Raw genomic sequence first — 15,125 nt, forward strand, 5'->3', positions numbered from 1 at the left:
ATTTTTTAAATAGTCTGATTCCTGACATACAATTTACTTTAGAATATTCCACCGATACTTTACACTTTTTGGATGTTAATGTTCGATGCATTGGAGGTGCACTGAGCACTGAAATCTATGTTAAACCGACTGACCGCAACACTGCCCTGAGGTTTGACAGTGCTCATCCACGGGCAATGATGCGGTCATTACCATATAGTCAGTTCATCAGAGCCAAACGTATAGTCAGTGACACCTCAATATTAGATAAGACCTTGAAAACTATGACACAAAGTTTCAAACGAAGACAGTATCCAGCTTCTGTACTACAGCAACAATTAACACGTATTGAACACAAAGAAAGGAGAGAATTATTTCAGGGTACCAAAAAGATCAACAACAGCGAATACCTTTCGTTTCTACATTTGGTGAAGCAAGTTCACATGTTAGCAAAATCTTAAACAGACATTGGTCAATTCTTAAAACTGAATATAAAAATATTCCTGAATTTTGTAATAGACCATTGATATCCTATAAAAGAGGTCGCAATTTAAAAGATAAATTAGTCAAGAATGACATAGGTTCACAAAAAACTGTACGTCAGTCCTTTTTGGCCCCTAAAAATAGTGGCAGTTTCCCGTGCCTTCACTGTGTCAATTGCAAATACATGGTGAAGGGACGGGAATTTATACATCCAAATACAGGGGTTAGTTACCCTCTTAAGTTCTATTTGACTTGCGATTCGTGCTTTATAATTTATGTTCTTTGGTGCCCATGCAAATTATTATATGTGGGTGAAACCACTTGTGATTTTAAGTCCCGCTTTAACCAACATCGTTTCTCCATACGAAAAAAGCGCAAGGATTTACCTGTCTCGAACCATTTCGCGGCCCTGGACCATGCTGAGGGAGACCTCAGGTTTATGATCCTTGACCATGTTCCGATGCCGCGAACTGGGGGTGACCGCATTAAGATGCTTAAAAAACGAGAGTCAGAATGGATTTTCAGGCTACAATCGATTAAACCTATGGGCTTGAATGTGGAATATAGACCATGGCTGTTCATTTGACTCTCCTCGGGTCTGTCCCTGACGGTGTATGTGTTGAAGAATTTGTTTTTCTTGCTTTTAATTAATATATTTGGATAATATATTTTTTATTTTTTCACTTACAGGACCTGCAGTTGGAATGGCCCTGCTCAACGGGGAGCGGGATGCCTTCTTTTGAATACGCGCATTCCACCCTTCGCTTACTATATATTCATCTATTACTCATGTACATTTATACAATCATAGCGATGAATGTTTCTCTACCTATCTAAGGGTAATTTGCGACGAGCTGAGTGAGAGGATGATGGCTGATTCTGCCGCCTCCCCTTTTGTCAGCCGCACACGCCGAATGACAGTGCACTATATATGTGCACGTCATTCGCCGTCTTACCTAAGGTATGCATTCCCGCTAATTATTTCTTTACTTATATCACTTTCTTGATGAATGTATTACTACTTTTGCTTTGCATAATGACATACGATGTTGCATGTCACGTGATGCCGCACGGAGCGATCACGTGAGTCGGCTAGTGTGACATCACGGACATGCGCAGCAACACTTCCGGGACGCCGGATCCATGCGCTGTATTTCGCAACTTTGTATCCTCCCACCATTGAGCTCGTCTACCTCCACGCACGGTCCTGTAATGTTCACATATCTACAGGTGATGATGATTCACGATTGATTACTATTTTAACTTTACACTGTAATTTTACGGAATCCCTATACCTGGAAACATTGAATATATCATTTTATGATGTGGACTTTGGTTACCTTCCAGGCTTGTAACTTTGATATATTTATGTAATGCACTTATATATGTATTCTGTAATCTTTGTTAATGATCACTTTTGTATGCTAATTTGTTATGACTGCATAAATACTCACAGTCTTCACAATGCTGTATTGCTTGAGAATGGTCCCAGTGAGCGGACCGAAACGTCGCACAGGTGAATAAAGGGTCCCACTTTTTTCACCAAACGGAGTGCTGCGGTGTCTTTTATTCATTCTATATATATATATATATATATATATATTTTTTTTTTTTTTAAGTATGACTACATGTCACCTCAGATTGAACATTGGCCAAAAGCTGCTCCTTTGCCTGGTGCCCTTGTTGTTGCACCCATATAAGCAGAGGCAGAGCAGAAACCCTTTAACTTGTTATAAAAAGTTAGCCAAAATGTGTAATAACCAAAGGCATTTTTGAATGATGTTTTCCCTCAAAAAGCTGTTTTCCTCCTCGTTGCAGGCTATTGTCTTCAATAACTTGCTCTCCCAAATGTGAGCGTAAAACAGAAAATGTTATAGGGATGGACAGCGATGAGAAAGGAGAGAAGAACGGGAAGAGAGTCTGCTTTAATGTTGCAGGAGAGGAACAAGAGGATTCGGGACATGATACCATCAGCAACAGAGACTCTTACAGGTAACTTCTATTTTATTATTAAGAACTGATGCATGAAATGAACTTTATACTATACAGTTATACAAAGATCAACATAGTTAAATAGATTTTTAATGAAAAAATAATATTTCCCACCTACATATATTCCAAAATCGTCATCTTAAGATTTCTAAGCCATGAAGCCATGCATTTTTTTCCTCACTTGTTTTTCCATTATAAAGTTCCTGATTTATTGCTTAAAGGGGTTGTGTCAGTTCAGCAAGTGCCATTTATCATGTAGAGAAAGTTAATGCAAGGCACTTACTAATGTATTGTGATTGTCCACATTGCTTTCTTTGCTGGCTGGATTCATTTTTTCATCACGTTATACACTGCCCGTTTCCATGGTTATGACCACCCTGCAATCCATCAGCGGTGGCCGTGCTTGTACACTATAGAAAAAAGCAGCAGCCTACGTGAGCTCCCACGGTCCCAGCCACCAGAGAGGCCAGAGCCTTTTCCTCTAGTGTGCAAGCATGGCCACTGCTGATGGATTGCAGGGTGGTCGAGCAGTGTATAATGTAGTGGAAAAATGAATCCAGCCAGCAAAGGAGGCAATATGGACAATCACAATACATTAGTAAGTGCTTTGTATTAACTTTCTCTACATGATAAATGACACTTGCTGAACTGACACAACCCCTTTAAGTCAGCCATACTTTACATATTCAATAGCTCGCAGCCAAATAATTATACAGCCAACAGCTATCGTTCTCAACTACCTCCCAACATCCCCATACACACACACGTTTGGTTCGGCCAAGTTTGTATGTGTTGTCAATGGGGAAATGTGAGAAGGTCGGTAGTCAGTGACATATCTGAACGGCAGGTTCAGCTGACCATACATTAATATGTAGGGGGCCTTTAGTATTTAATGAATGGATTAAAAGTATTACAAATAAGGCATTAGTACTATGTGTAATGATTGGTGTTGATTGAGCATGCTCGGCCGAACACCAGTTCGGCTCGAGCATCGCGATGCTTGGCACATCGCGGTGTTCCGCCGAATACCACATGTGCTCAAGCGCGATGCTCAAGTCTCCTCTCTGCACATTTGTTGGCTGCGTAAGTACTGCCACTCACTGTAATGCGGTAGCCATGTTGTTTACTGGCATTACAGTGATTGTCTGGCCGGAACGCGTCATCGGGTGCTATAAAGCACCCAATGACACGTGGTTCGGCCAGTCTTAGTCAGGGAGAGCTGTGCTGTAGAAGGGACAGATAGTGTAGGGAATTTAATTTATTTTTTTGTTAGGCAGGGTTGGTGTTAGAGACCCAAAAGTCCTTTTAAGGACTATTGTTGTATCTGTCAGCATTATATATTTTTAGCGCAACCTGAGCTGAATTGCATTTTAAAGAGTCAGCTCACCAGCAGACCCTCAACCATAATTTTTTTTCGATGGTCAGATCGGCAGCAGGCACTCGCCCCTAATGTTTTAGAGAGTCAGCTCGGCAGCAGACCCTCTTGGTGGGTACTGTATCCAAATTAAAGCTGGTCATATACATTAGATAGTAGTTAGTTGATGATCAAACAGTAGTCAAATAAACATCTGGTGAATGATCATTTTGCAGACACAGCCATAAGCACTTTTCACCATATTGGCCGTTACAGTTGTTTACAATGCCTATATATGTTCAAGGAAACCGGACAATATTTCGTCTAGCAAACATGGCTGACTTCTTATTAGAAGATAATGGTCTGCCATCAGTTTGCTAAAATGATCGTTCATTGTTAATTTTTAAACCGTGAACGTTTGTTTTGGCTGAAATCGTCTGTTTTGATCAACTCTAGACTAGTGTGTACGGCCACTAAAGGCTACCAGCGCACAGAGCAGATTTAGAGTTGTTTTTTTTTTATGCACAAATTCTCATATGGAAAATCTGCCGCGTAATATGGTACCAGCAAAGTGTATGAGATTTCCCAAACCACATGTACACTTTGCTTTTTTTATTCCATGCAGAAACTGACCTGCCGTGCAGATTTTAAAATCCACAGCAAGTCAATGCGCGGTTCTTTTGTCCAGATTTCAGAATCCACACCAAAAACTGCAAGTAAGACATTCAGTTTTTGGTGCAGATTTGGTGCTGAAGTTTTGCAAGATAGCGCACAGGTAGCTCAAGAAACCTAGCCGGTGTATGGAGACTTATTTTCAGGCAATGCTCCAAAGTATGCAAATAAACTCATGGCATTCAAGCCAAATAATCCTCCAAAAGGAAGATGGGTCACTCAGAAAGTAGAAGTACGTATACTTACATAACGGCTACTTTCACATGTGCGACTTTCTTTCCAGTTTTGAGATCCAGCAGAGGATATCAAAACCAGAGGATATTAAAACCAGATTTAATACAACTGGTTGCATCCGTTCCGTTCGGATGCGGTTGCATTAAATAAAAAATGAACAAACCAGATCCAGCACTAATACTATTGTTAGACAATGGGCACCGGATCCGTTTTTCACTTCCACACAAAAAAATAAATAAAAATCTGGCACCATTGACTTACATTGTTTTTAGTGCCAGATCTGGCTTGTTCAGTTTTGCAAGCCGGACACAAAACCACAGTTTGCAGCAGTTTTGTGTCCGATCAAAGAACGCAACAAACAGGACCGGAATGCATTCTGAAGCATTCCGTTCTGGTTTGTTCAGTTTTGTTCCCATTGACAATAAATGGGGACAAAACTGAAGCATTTTCCGAATCAATTGTGTGCCTACTTCATTCACCGGGAAAAGGATGGGAACAGAACTGTCTGTGCCTACATCATTTACAGGGAAACATGGAGGCAATGTTATCTGTGAATGTATAATGTACGTGGAGAGACATAGAGACAGCACCGCCTGTGACAAAAGAATATAAAGGTAGAGACAAGGAGGCAGTGATATCTGTGCCTACAGCCAGGGGCGAAGAGGTTGCAGTCGCTACTGGGCCCAGGAGCCTGAGGGGACCCGAAGACCCTTGTGCCACGTAAGAAGACATCGGTATTATAGAAAGTGCATGGTGGTCAAATTATACATCTGGCTGGAGGAAGGGGTTAGATCAAGAAATTGGCGTGCCACGGGGGAAGGGCTGCCGTTACGATTTTTGATTAAGGCAGCACGAAGGCTATGTGCTTCCTGACTCCTGGCCACAAAGCACCGAGGGAATGGGGGCCCAAACTGAACTCTTGCACTAGGGCCCATGAGCCTTTAGCTACGCCCCTACCTACAGCATTTGGTTGGAGATACAGGGAGGTGGAAATATTTGTGCCATTATACATTATTTACAGGGAGAGACAGGAACACAGTAATATCTGTAGCTACTTCATTTCCTAAGAGAGTCCAGGAGTCACTAGCCTACCTCTGTTGCCACCACTTTACACTAAAATTTAGGCACAGGTCTCCCCTTGCTGTCACATGGGCAATTACTGTATGACAGGCCCGTCCATTGTAAGCGCTGAGCTATTCTTTACATTAAATAAGAACATATTTCATGCTTACTATTCTACTTTTCGAATTTAATTGCTGATTGTTAAATTGCTGAACTTATTAGACGTCATTTTAGATATGTTCTTTATTCTATGTGCAGCGACTGCAACAGCAACAGAAACTCCATTGCGTCCTTCACAAGTGTCTGCAGCAGCCAGTGTAGTTCTTACCTTCACAGCGACGACATGGATTCTGGTAAACCCACTTTAAATATCATCAACCTTTTTTTCTATTTAAAGAAAACCTCTCCAGACGTCATCTAAAGACGTACACCTCTGTGATCCGCTGATCGTTGAGGGTCTAGCTCCTGTAACCTCAGAAATTTTCTTTCACTGATATATTTTCCCTACAGCAGCCACTGCAGCCATGTATTTGGGTCTTTTATGAGGTAACTCCTTTAACCCCCAACAGTCACATAAAAAATTGGACAAACCCTCTTGAAAATGTCACTTTTGTTATTGTAGATTTTGAATGTATGTCCTGTCCCCACCTCTGGGCTCTGTGTCTGTGTCTCACCATGCAGCGCTGAAAACAACATCCTTCAACAGGGGTCATATGTGACACTTGCAGCCAATCACAGGCATCAGCGTTAACTTGCTCCCCTTGTGTCACGTGACCTGTTGTCATGACGAAACGGGGGCATGTCTCCCCTGTGGCCTGTTATTGTCTGCAGCAGTCACGTGTCCCCCTGTCGATGGATGTTGATTTCAGTGCTGCAGGGACAGGAAGAGCCAGCAAAAGGGGACGGGGGGCTGCTGTAACCATTTATATTTAAGTATGTGTAGTAGCTAGAGATGGTTTGGTTTGAAAACTGATAATCTAAGCTTTAAAACAGAACCAGGATAATAGCCATATAGATGGATGAATCCCTATATAGTCTATAGAAATCAGGAATGAAAGCACATGAAACACAATTTCTAAAGGCTGTAAGTCGCTACCTATAGCAGCTAATGCTTCCGTCCTGGTCTTTTTTTTAAAGCTTTTATTGACAGATTTCAAATAAGATGTGAAGTGTTAAAGCAGTCATGCCCCCCCCCCCACCCCTTCTCAACCTGCTGCCTGAGGGGTTGATAATTTTTTTTTCTGTATTAGTGATTTAGCGATACCTTTAACTTTTCTATCTATAGGAGATGAGATGCCTTTAAATGTACGGATTTCCCATGAGAAACAGGACAAATTACATAGTTGCTTAGAACATCTATTTAGTCAGGTGAGTAATTAATACAGTAATAAATTAGTTAACATAGGGTTATGTTTACATGTACAAGTAACTGTGTAATCGAAGGCCAAACCGATAATATATGAGTAAAATTGAGTGTTTTATTGTGGTTTTGCCTTCTGTTTTTTCCTAAAGAAAGAGTTCTAGAGAATGTTTCTCCAAAGATGAATAATAGAACCGTATATACAAAGTGAATAGAGGAAACATGTCATGTAGGCCCAAGACATGTTCTATAAATTCAAAGCGTTTGTCTGTAAGTGGTTTCTAGGGCCCCGCTCAAGCATCTGATTTTACCAGGGTATGATGCTTCTGCTGCAGGGGTAATGGAGTCTTACATTCAGATGAATGGCCGTCCATGTAGAACATTGAATAAATTAAAATTTTACTTCCTTTTCTGATTAAAATCTCCTGTATTCTACTAGGTGGAATCAATAACTAATCTTCTTAGAGGACCAGCTGTGGCCAGGGCATTTGAGCAGACAAAATATTTCACTCCTGGGCGAAGTTTACAAGGTACACACAGTACATCTTCTTGTCTCTAATGAATCAACTAATATTACACGTGGCTGCAGCTATCACATACAGCATGGCAGGTCCTTTGTCTGAGCGTGCATCTGTGAATGACAGGCCACGCACACAGTCTCAATAAATCCCAACGTGCCAAAATATGTTCATGTACCAGCCAACTTTTTATTTCTGTTTTAAAGAGTAGCTGTCATCTCTCCTGACACATCTGTTTTAGTAACTACAAGCATTCCACTTCCGGAGAATCTACTCTTATGTCTATATGTTGTTTCATTCATTTATTATTCCTTCTAGAACTTATGAATTAATTGCTAGCAGTTTGCAGTGAAGGTCCAGATGTGTGTTACCAGTTGGGGGGCGTGTTCCTGACCAGCCTGACACTGGCATCAAGGATTGGATAATGTCTTCTGTGCAAGGAACACACCTTCAGCTGGTAACACCCATCTGGACTTTCATTGCAAACTGCTAGTAATTCCTTTGCAACTTCTAGCAGGAATAAAAAAGGAATGATACAGCATAGAGATATAAGAGTAGATGCTCCAGAAATGTTATTATGTGGGGTTGCAAGTAGTTGCTTAAACAGATATGTCAGGAGAGGTGACATCTCCTCTTAAAAGATGAAATTAGAATTTAAGAGCTGAACCCGGACATATCCCCGTTTTCACCCAGGCAGCCCCCTTGACATAAGCTCTCCTTTGCCCTGCACTGAATCGTGCAGGTCAAAGGCTTTTTATGGAGATCCGGTGACGTACCGGGCTTTCCATAGGGTAATGCGATGAGCCAGGTGACGTCACTGGCACTGATAGACGGGCTTCAGCGCTGCCCTAGCCTGTAAAAACGGCTAGGGCAGTGCTAAAGTCCACCCACCAGTGCAGCTGACTTCACCGGCAACACTGCTGGGCGGAAGCCTCCACCCGGCAGTGTGTTATTGTAAATAAAAAAGCCCTTGTACTGCGCAATCCTGTGCAGGGCAAGGGAGAGAATCGGAGCATGAAATGCTCTGATGCTCATGTCAGAGGGGCTGGATGGGTGAAAGGGATATGTAAATTTTACATTCATATACTGCGCTAAATGACGATGCGGATACATAACTTATTTTATAAAGTTGGTAATTGCATATTTTCCTTTGGAACACCGGAGCTTCAGGTTATGCCTCTGATGTGCAATGAGTGGTGGAATTGTTGCAACTATACATGGTTGTCCATGCATTTGTTTGACAGATTAAAGGAAGTGACTAACCAGATAATGCAAAGCTATAAAGGGAAGATGATAAATGATTTTAGTTTGGATTGATTTCTTTCTACTATTCAGAATATTAGAAATGTTTCTGTTCTGTTTTTTTTTGCATTTTGTAGAATTTCAACAGGAAATGGAACCTAAATTAAGCTGTCCAAAGCGCTTACGACTTCACATTAAACAGGACCCTTGGAATCTGCCCAGTAGCGTCCGTGTTCTTTCTCAGAACATTAAAAAGTTTGTAGAAGGTGAGATTTCATTTGTAAATTCTTGTTATTTGTTGGACTACAATGTTCATGAGTTGAACACACAATCAGATATTAGTTTGTCCAAGACAGCCTTGGATGTTTCTTCTGCATGTGATGGCAGCTGCATTTCCATGTGATCTTCTTCTCCATGGTTTCATGTTATCTGACCTTTTGTTCACCCAAAGGTCCTTTCACACTGCTCATCTGAGCAGACGGTTGTTGGGAAGGAAGCGTTTCTTCCCAACAATCACTTGCTGATTACATGTAGCGATCTCATCCACACTATGGGGAGTAGACATCACTAATGCAATCGCTCGTCCCCATACAGAATCATTGTTTGCAGGCAGCAGAGACTGTTTAGAGGGTACGATCTGCTGCCGGCAGACAATAATTTAGATGACGGCATGAAAGATCCAAACACTCATTCATCAGGTAATCGGTAGCACCTTTACACCAGCAGATTATTGTTAACGATTATTTCTACAAATGAGTGTTAGCGATAATTTGGCTGATGTTTGGGCAGTGTAAAGGAGTCTTACACAGACTATATCTAATAGCTCTATAACTTATAACAGTATTGGTCAATCCCACCAAAATCAGCAAGATCCATCATCAATATAATGTATATGGGGGCTTCCTGGCTGCCCCAATGTCAGGGGAAGGAAGGTGGTGTATGTCGGATTTGAGCATACCTAAACATTTCATTCTGCTGGAAGATAAATACCGCCACACGTGTCTGGTAGTAATTCCATGAATCATTATTGGGAAGTCAGATGCCAATTTTAAGAAGAAAAAAAGAACGCCATCAATTGAAAACCTGAGACTTGTGCTGTACAGACCGAATATATTATTTTTTTTTTCATTCTGAAATCCTGAAAGCAATTCCTCTAATTATTATTTGATCTGACACTAAGTAACGTAGAATTAAGATATTACTAGGCAATTTCGCATTAAAGGGAATCTGTCACCAGCATTCTCCCTATCAAACTATTTGAATAGACACATAGCTGTGGCTCACCTAATTAAAATGTTTTTTTTTTCTTTTGTTGATCCGAGGATCCATTCCAAAGTTATGATACTTTTTCTTAAAGTAGGTCTTTGGTGCAATAAGGGCATCACCAGTGATCCTGTTGCACCCAAGTTCGACTCCTTTCTGTGGTCAGACCCTTATTTGCTGCTTTGCCACTGCCTGGATCTGCCATTCAAAGGAGAGAGGAAAGGGCTGACGATAGTAAGGATTGGAGCTTGGGTGCAAGCAGGGGCGGACTCTTTTGAATACCTTAGTGCACCACAAAATACTGCCCCGGCAGAACCAAATAGCACAGCACAAAATACTGCAGCCCCACTGCAGTATTCAACTGTATCACTGTCCTGAAGATGTCGATACCGTTGAATTCAGGAGGGGACCTGCCTCGCCAGCCAGATACATAAGTGCCTGATGCTCCTAGCATTAATTAAATCTGAGAGCATCATATCATTATGTACCTGGTCAATGACCATGAGAAGGGCTCGGCCGGCCCCATGGGCATCACTCCACCAGGAAATTTCCCTGTAGGGTTTAAATCCAGTCCGCCCCTGGATGCAAGAGAAGCAATGGTGATGCCCTCATTGCACCAAAGGCCTAATTTGCATATTACGAAAAAGTATCATAACTCTGGAATGGAGCCTTGGATCAACCAATGAAAAACATTGCTTTAAAAGGGTTTAGTATTGATGACCTATCCTCAGGATAAGTCATCAATATCAGATCGGCGGGGGTCTTACACCCGGCACCCCCACCGATCAGCTGTATAAGGAGACGGAGCATGCTGTGTGCCATCTCCCTTCTCTCCTCCTGTTCACTGCTGCTTTGCCATAGACAGCAGCGGTGAACACGATGAGAGACGGCATCTGCGCACTGAGGATAGGTCATCAATATTAAAAGCCCGTACAGCTATGTGTTTATCCAAACAGCTGGACCGGGTGGTTGCTGGTGACAAATTCCTTTTAATGATTAATAGTAACTCAAGAGAATCTTTCATGATCCAAAAAGTCATGCATGTTCAGTATCCAAGACATGAACCCTAAGTATCATAATATCTCTCTCTGTCTATGGTTCAGCCATCTATCTCTTTCTAGGGTTTAATCATGGCCCTAGAGAGGCTTATGACTGTGAAAAAAACAATATCTGCCATAAAATGACATTTCATTGCGGTCAGCTGGATGTATCCATACAGCATTGTAGAGTAATTCCAAGAAGAATGCAGTGTCAGCACTTACTGTAATGTATTTTGATGGCAAGGGAATAATTTTCCAGAAGATTTATGAGTATGTTTATTTTACCGAAATCCAAAGGAGATTAAAGCAACAGTTATCTGCTTTCCGCAGGCTAATTTAGCTTATTTCCCACAGCTCCACATCTCCAATTTGAATGTAGTGCCCTAAACCATCAGATAGTTTCTTTTGATGGTTCCTTTCATTAAAAGACTGATCCTGGCAACTACCTCTGAAACCAGATAAAATGAGCTCCGACAAATGCGTGAGAAGTTTATCAAGATTACCATCTTGAGTTTTGTTGGGAAACATAGCAGTTGATAATCTGACTTGCTTTACAAGGATGACAGCAAGGTGAATGTAGAAAACATGAGGTCTAACGTAACAATTTTTATATATTAATTTCAGAGGTAGAAACGAGGATACTGTTGGCCCTGCTGGAATATACAGGTATGAATATTGTCGCGTTTAATGATGCCATTGCTAAATTCTACAATTAGTCATCCATACAGTACAGACCAAAAGTTTGGACACACCTTCTCATTCAAAAAGTTTTCTTTATTTTCATGACTATGAAAATTGTAGATTCACACTGAAGGCATCAAAACTATGAATTAACACATGTGGAATTATATACATAACAAAAAAGTGTGAAACAACTGAAAATATGTCATATTCTAGGTTCTTCAAAGTAGCCACCTTTTGCTTTGATTACTACTTTGCACACTCTTGGCATTCTCTTGATGAGCTTCAAGAGGTAAGTCACCTGAAATGGTCTTCCAACAGTCTTAAAGGAGTTCCCAGAGATGCTTAGCACTTGTTGGCCCTTTTGCCTTCACTCTACGGTCCAGCTCACCCCAAACCATCTTGATTGGGTTCAGGTCCGGTGACAGTGGAGGCCAGGTCATCTGGCGCAGCACCCCATCACTCTCCTTCATGGTCAAATAGACCTTACACAGCCTGGAGGTGTGTTTTGGGTCATTGTCCTGTTGAAAAATAAATGATGGTCCAACTAAACGCAAACCGGATGGAATAGCATGCCGCTGCAAGATGCTGTGGTAGCCATGCTGGTTCAGTATGCCTTCAATTTTGAATAAATCCCCAACAGTGTCACCAGCAAAGCACCATTACACCTCCTCCTCCATGCTTCACGGTGGAAACCAGGCATGTAGAGTCCATCCGTTCACCTTTTCTGCGTCGCACAAAGACACTGTGGTTGGAACCAAAGATCTCAAATTTGGACTCATCAGACCAAAGCACAGATTTCCACTGGTCTAATGTCCATTCCTTGTGTTCTTTAGCCCAAACAAGTCTCTTCTGCTTGTTGCCTGTCCTTAGCAGTGGTCTCCTAGCAGATATTCTAGAATGAAGGCCTGATTCACACAGTCTCCTCTTAACAGTTGTTCTAGAGATGTGTCTGCTGCTAGAACTCTGTGTGGCATTGACCTGGTCTCTAATCTGAGCTGCTGTTAACCTGCGATTTCTGAGGCTGGTGACTCGGATGAACTTATCCTCTGCAGCAGAGGTAACTCTTGGTCTTCCTTTCCTGGGGCGGTCCGCATGTGAGCCAGTTTCTTTGTAGCGCTTGATGGTTTTTGTGACTGCACTTGGGGACACTTTCAAAGTTTTCCCAATTTTTCAGACCGACTGACCTTCATTTCTTAAAGTAATGATGGCCACTCGTTTTTCTTTACTTAGCTGCTTTTTTCTTGCCCTAATACAAATTCTAACAGTCTATTCAGTAGGACTATCAGATGTGTATCCACCTGACTTCTCCACAACGCAACTGATGGTCACAACCCCTTTTATAAGGCAAGAAATCCCACTTATTAAACCTGACACGGCACACCTGTGAAGTGAAAACCATTTCAGGTGACTACCTCTTGAAGCTCATCAAGAGAATGCCAAGAGTGTGCAAAGCAGTAATCAAAGCAAAAGGTGGCTACTTTGAAGAACCTAGAATATGACATATTTTCAGTTGTTTCACACTTTTTTGTTATGTATATAATTCAACATGTGTTAATTCATAGTTTTGATGCCTTCAGTGTGAATCTACAATTTTCATAGTCATGAAGATAAATAAAACTCTTTGAATGAGATGGTGTGTCCAAACTTTTGGTCTGTACTGTATATCAATAATGAAATTACTTAACTTCTGTCTATTTGCACATCTCAAACTTCTAAAGGATTTCTCTTGGTATTTGAAATGGCTTCTACATGTGTTTTGGAAGCTCCAAAGGTGTCTCAAGAGGTAAAGGAATATGAAGATCTGAGAACTCATTAGAAGGAATGACTCTATTGAGGAACTGGTTAGAAAGATGTAGGAATATGAGATTATTAGAATATAATTATTACATGCATACAGGTCAGTGGTATATTTGAAAATGAAACATCCTTAAGGATCTCAACATAATTCTAAGAACTATACACATAAGACATGGATCAAATGTTTGAGTGACACTGTTAACCTGTCAAATGCAATTGTAGCTTTTGAGTTGTGCCTTTTGCACACAGCAATATATCTGGCTCTCGCCAACATCTGCTGTCATTTGTATTTCAACATGGCCTATCATTTTGTTCTGAGGGACATAAGCCACCATCAGAGGAGTCTGGCAGCAATTTTCTCCCCAGTCAGAATATTTCCATGTTGTGCTGAGCAGGTATGGTAGGGGGAAGTCAGGAGAGATAGCTTTCTTCTTTGGCCAACTGGCATCTCATATGTACGATCAGGCATAAATTTGGGAAAGCAATGCAGTTATTTATTTTACTGTAGGTGATAATGAATAAATTGTACTAGACAGGCTCGGACTGGCCCACAGGGGTACAGGGGAATCCCCCTGGTGGGCCCCTGAGCAAGGTTGGCCCCGAGTCTCCTACCCTCTGCACAAGTGGCACATAACACATTAGATTTAGTACACTACATACATATATTCAATGTACAGCACCTCAACCAGCCTATGTTCATATAAAAACTTGTTTAATTATTTATTATATTTAAATGTATCCATATGGTGGGTCCCCAAAATAAATTTTACTGGTGGGCCCTAGGTACTTCAGTCCGACACTGGTACTAGATATGTTAGTTAGTGGTAAAAACATACCTGTATGCACTGTTTATGCTAAAGATGGCCATATGTATGAAATAATTATCAGTTGAGCATGCATGTATGGGAGAGGGGCGAATGCTGCTGTCAGAGACCTCTGGTAGTGCCTTATGTCCCTGCCAACAAAAGGATCAGACTTTGAAATCAAACATGTCCAGTCGCTATCTCCTCCAACATCAGCTGCCAGGGGAGTCAGGAGGCCACCATACACATTAGATGGGCAGCCACCTTGGTTCGTTCCATCAATACATGTCTACTGTGTATGACATACAGGTGTAAGTTATCTTAATGTGAGTGATAATGCAATTAATGGCAGATGTTTTCCTCTGCAGATAGTGAAGTACAGCTGAGGAGAGACATGGTGTTCTGCCAGAGTTTAGTGGCCACTGTCTGTGCCTTCTCTGAGCAGCTAATAGCTGCATTAAATCACATATATGACAGCAACAGAGAATATGAAGTGGAAACACAAGAAGCTAGTAGAAGATGGTTGGAGCAGATTGCTAATGCCGGTGTTCTCTTCCACTTCCAGTCTCTTCTCTCTCCAAATATGGTAATGGTCATTACTATTCCTGTGTATTACTAACATCTGGGGGTTGTTATTTAAGG

General features: G+C 41.4%; 1 protein-coding gene across 2 annotated transcripts in view; it reads left to right on the forward strand.

Moving 5' to 3' along the window:
* The window catches only part of PREX2 (phosphatidylinositol-3,4,5-trisphosphate dependent Rac exchange factor 2), a 390,423-nt gene that overhangs the window by 265,984 nt on the left and 109,314 nt on the right, over window positions 1-15,125 (forward strand). The window contains exons 26-32 of one of the 2 annotated variants that reach the window (XM_044293224.1): window positions 2,281-2,454; window positions 6,011-6,129; window positions 7,062-7,144; window positions 7,576-7,666; window positions 9,034-9,162; window positions 11,824-11,865; window positions 14,852-15,069. In XM_044293224.1, the coding sequence (XP_044149159.1) occupies window positions 2,281-2,454; window positions 6,011-6,129; window positions 7,062-7,144; window positions 7,576-7,666; window positions 9,034-9,162; window positions 11,824-11,865; window positions 14,852-15,069 (856 nt within the window). The remainder of the gene's footprint in view (window positions 1-2,280; window positions 2,455-6,010; window positions 6,130-7,061; window positions 7,145-7,575; window positions 7,667-9,033; window positions 9,163-11,823; window positions 11,866-14,851; window positions 15,070-15,125) is intronic. The other variant, XM_044293225.1, reaches the window with a different exon arrangement.

Source organism: Bufo gargarizans, chromosome 5 (genome assembly GCF_014858855.1).
Source record: "Bufo gargarizans isolate SCDJY-AF-19 chromosome 5, ASM1485885v1, whole genome shotgun sequence".
Classification (NCBI taxonomy): Eukaryota; Metazoa; Chordata; class Amphibia; order Anura; family Bufonidae; genus Bufo; species Bufo gargarizans.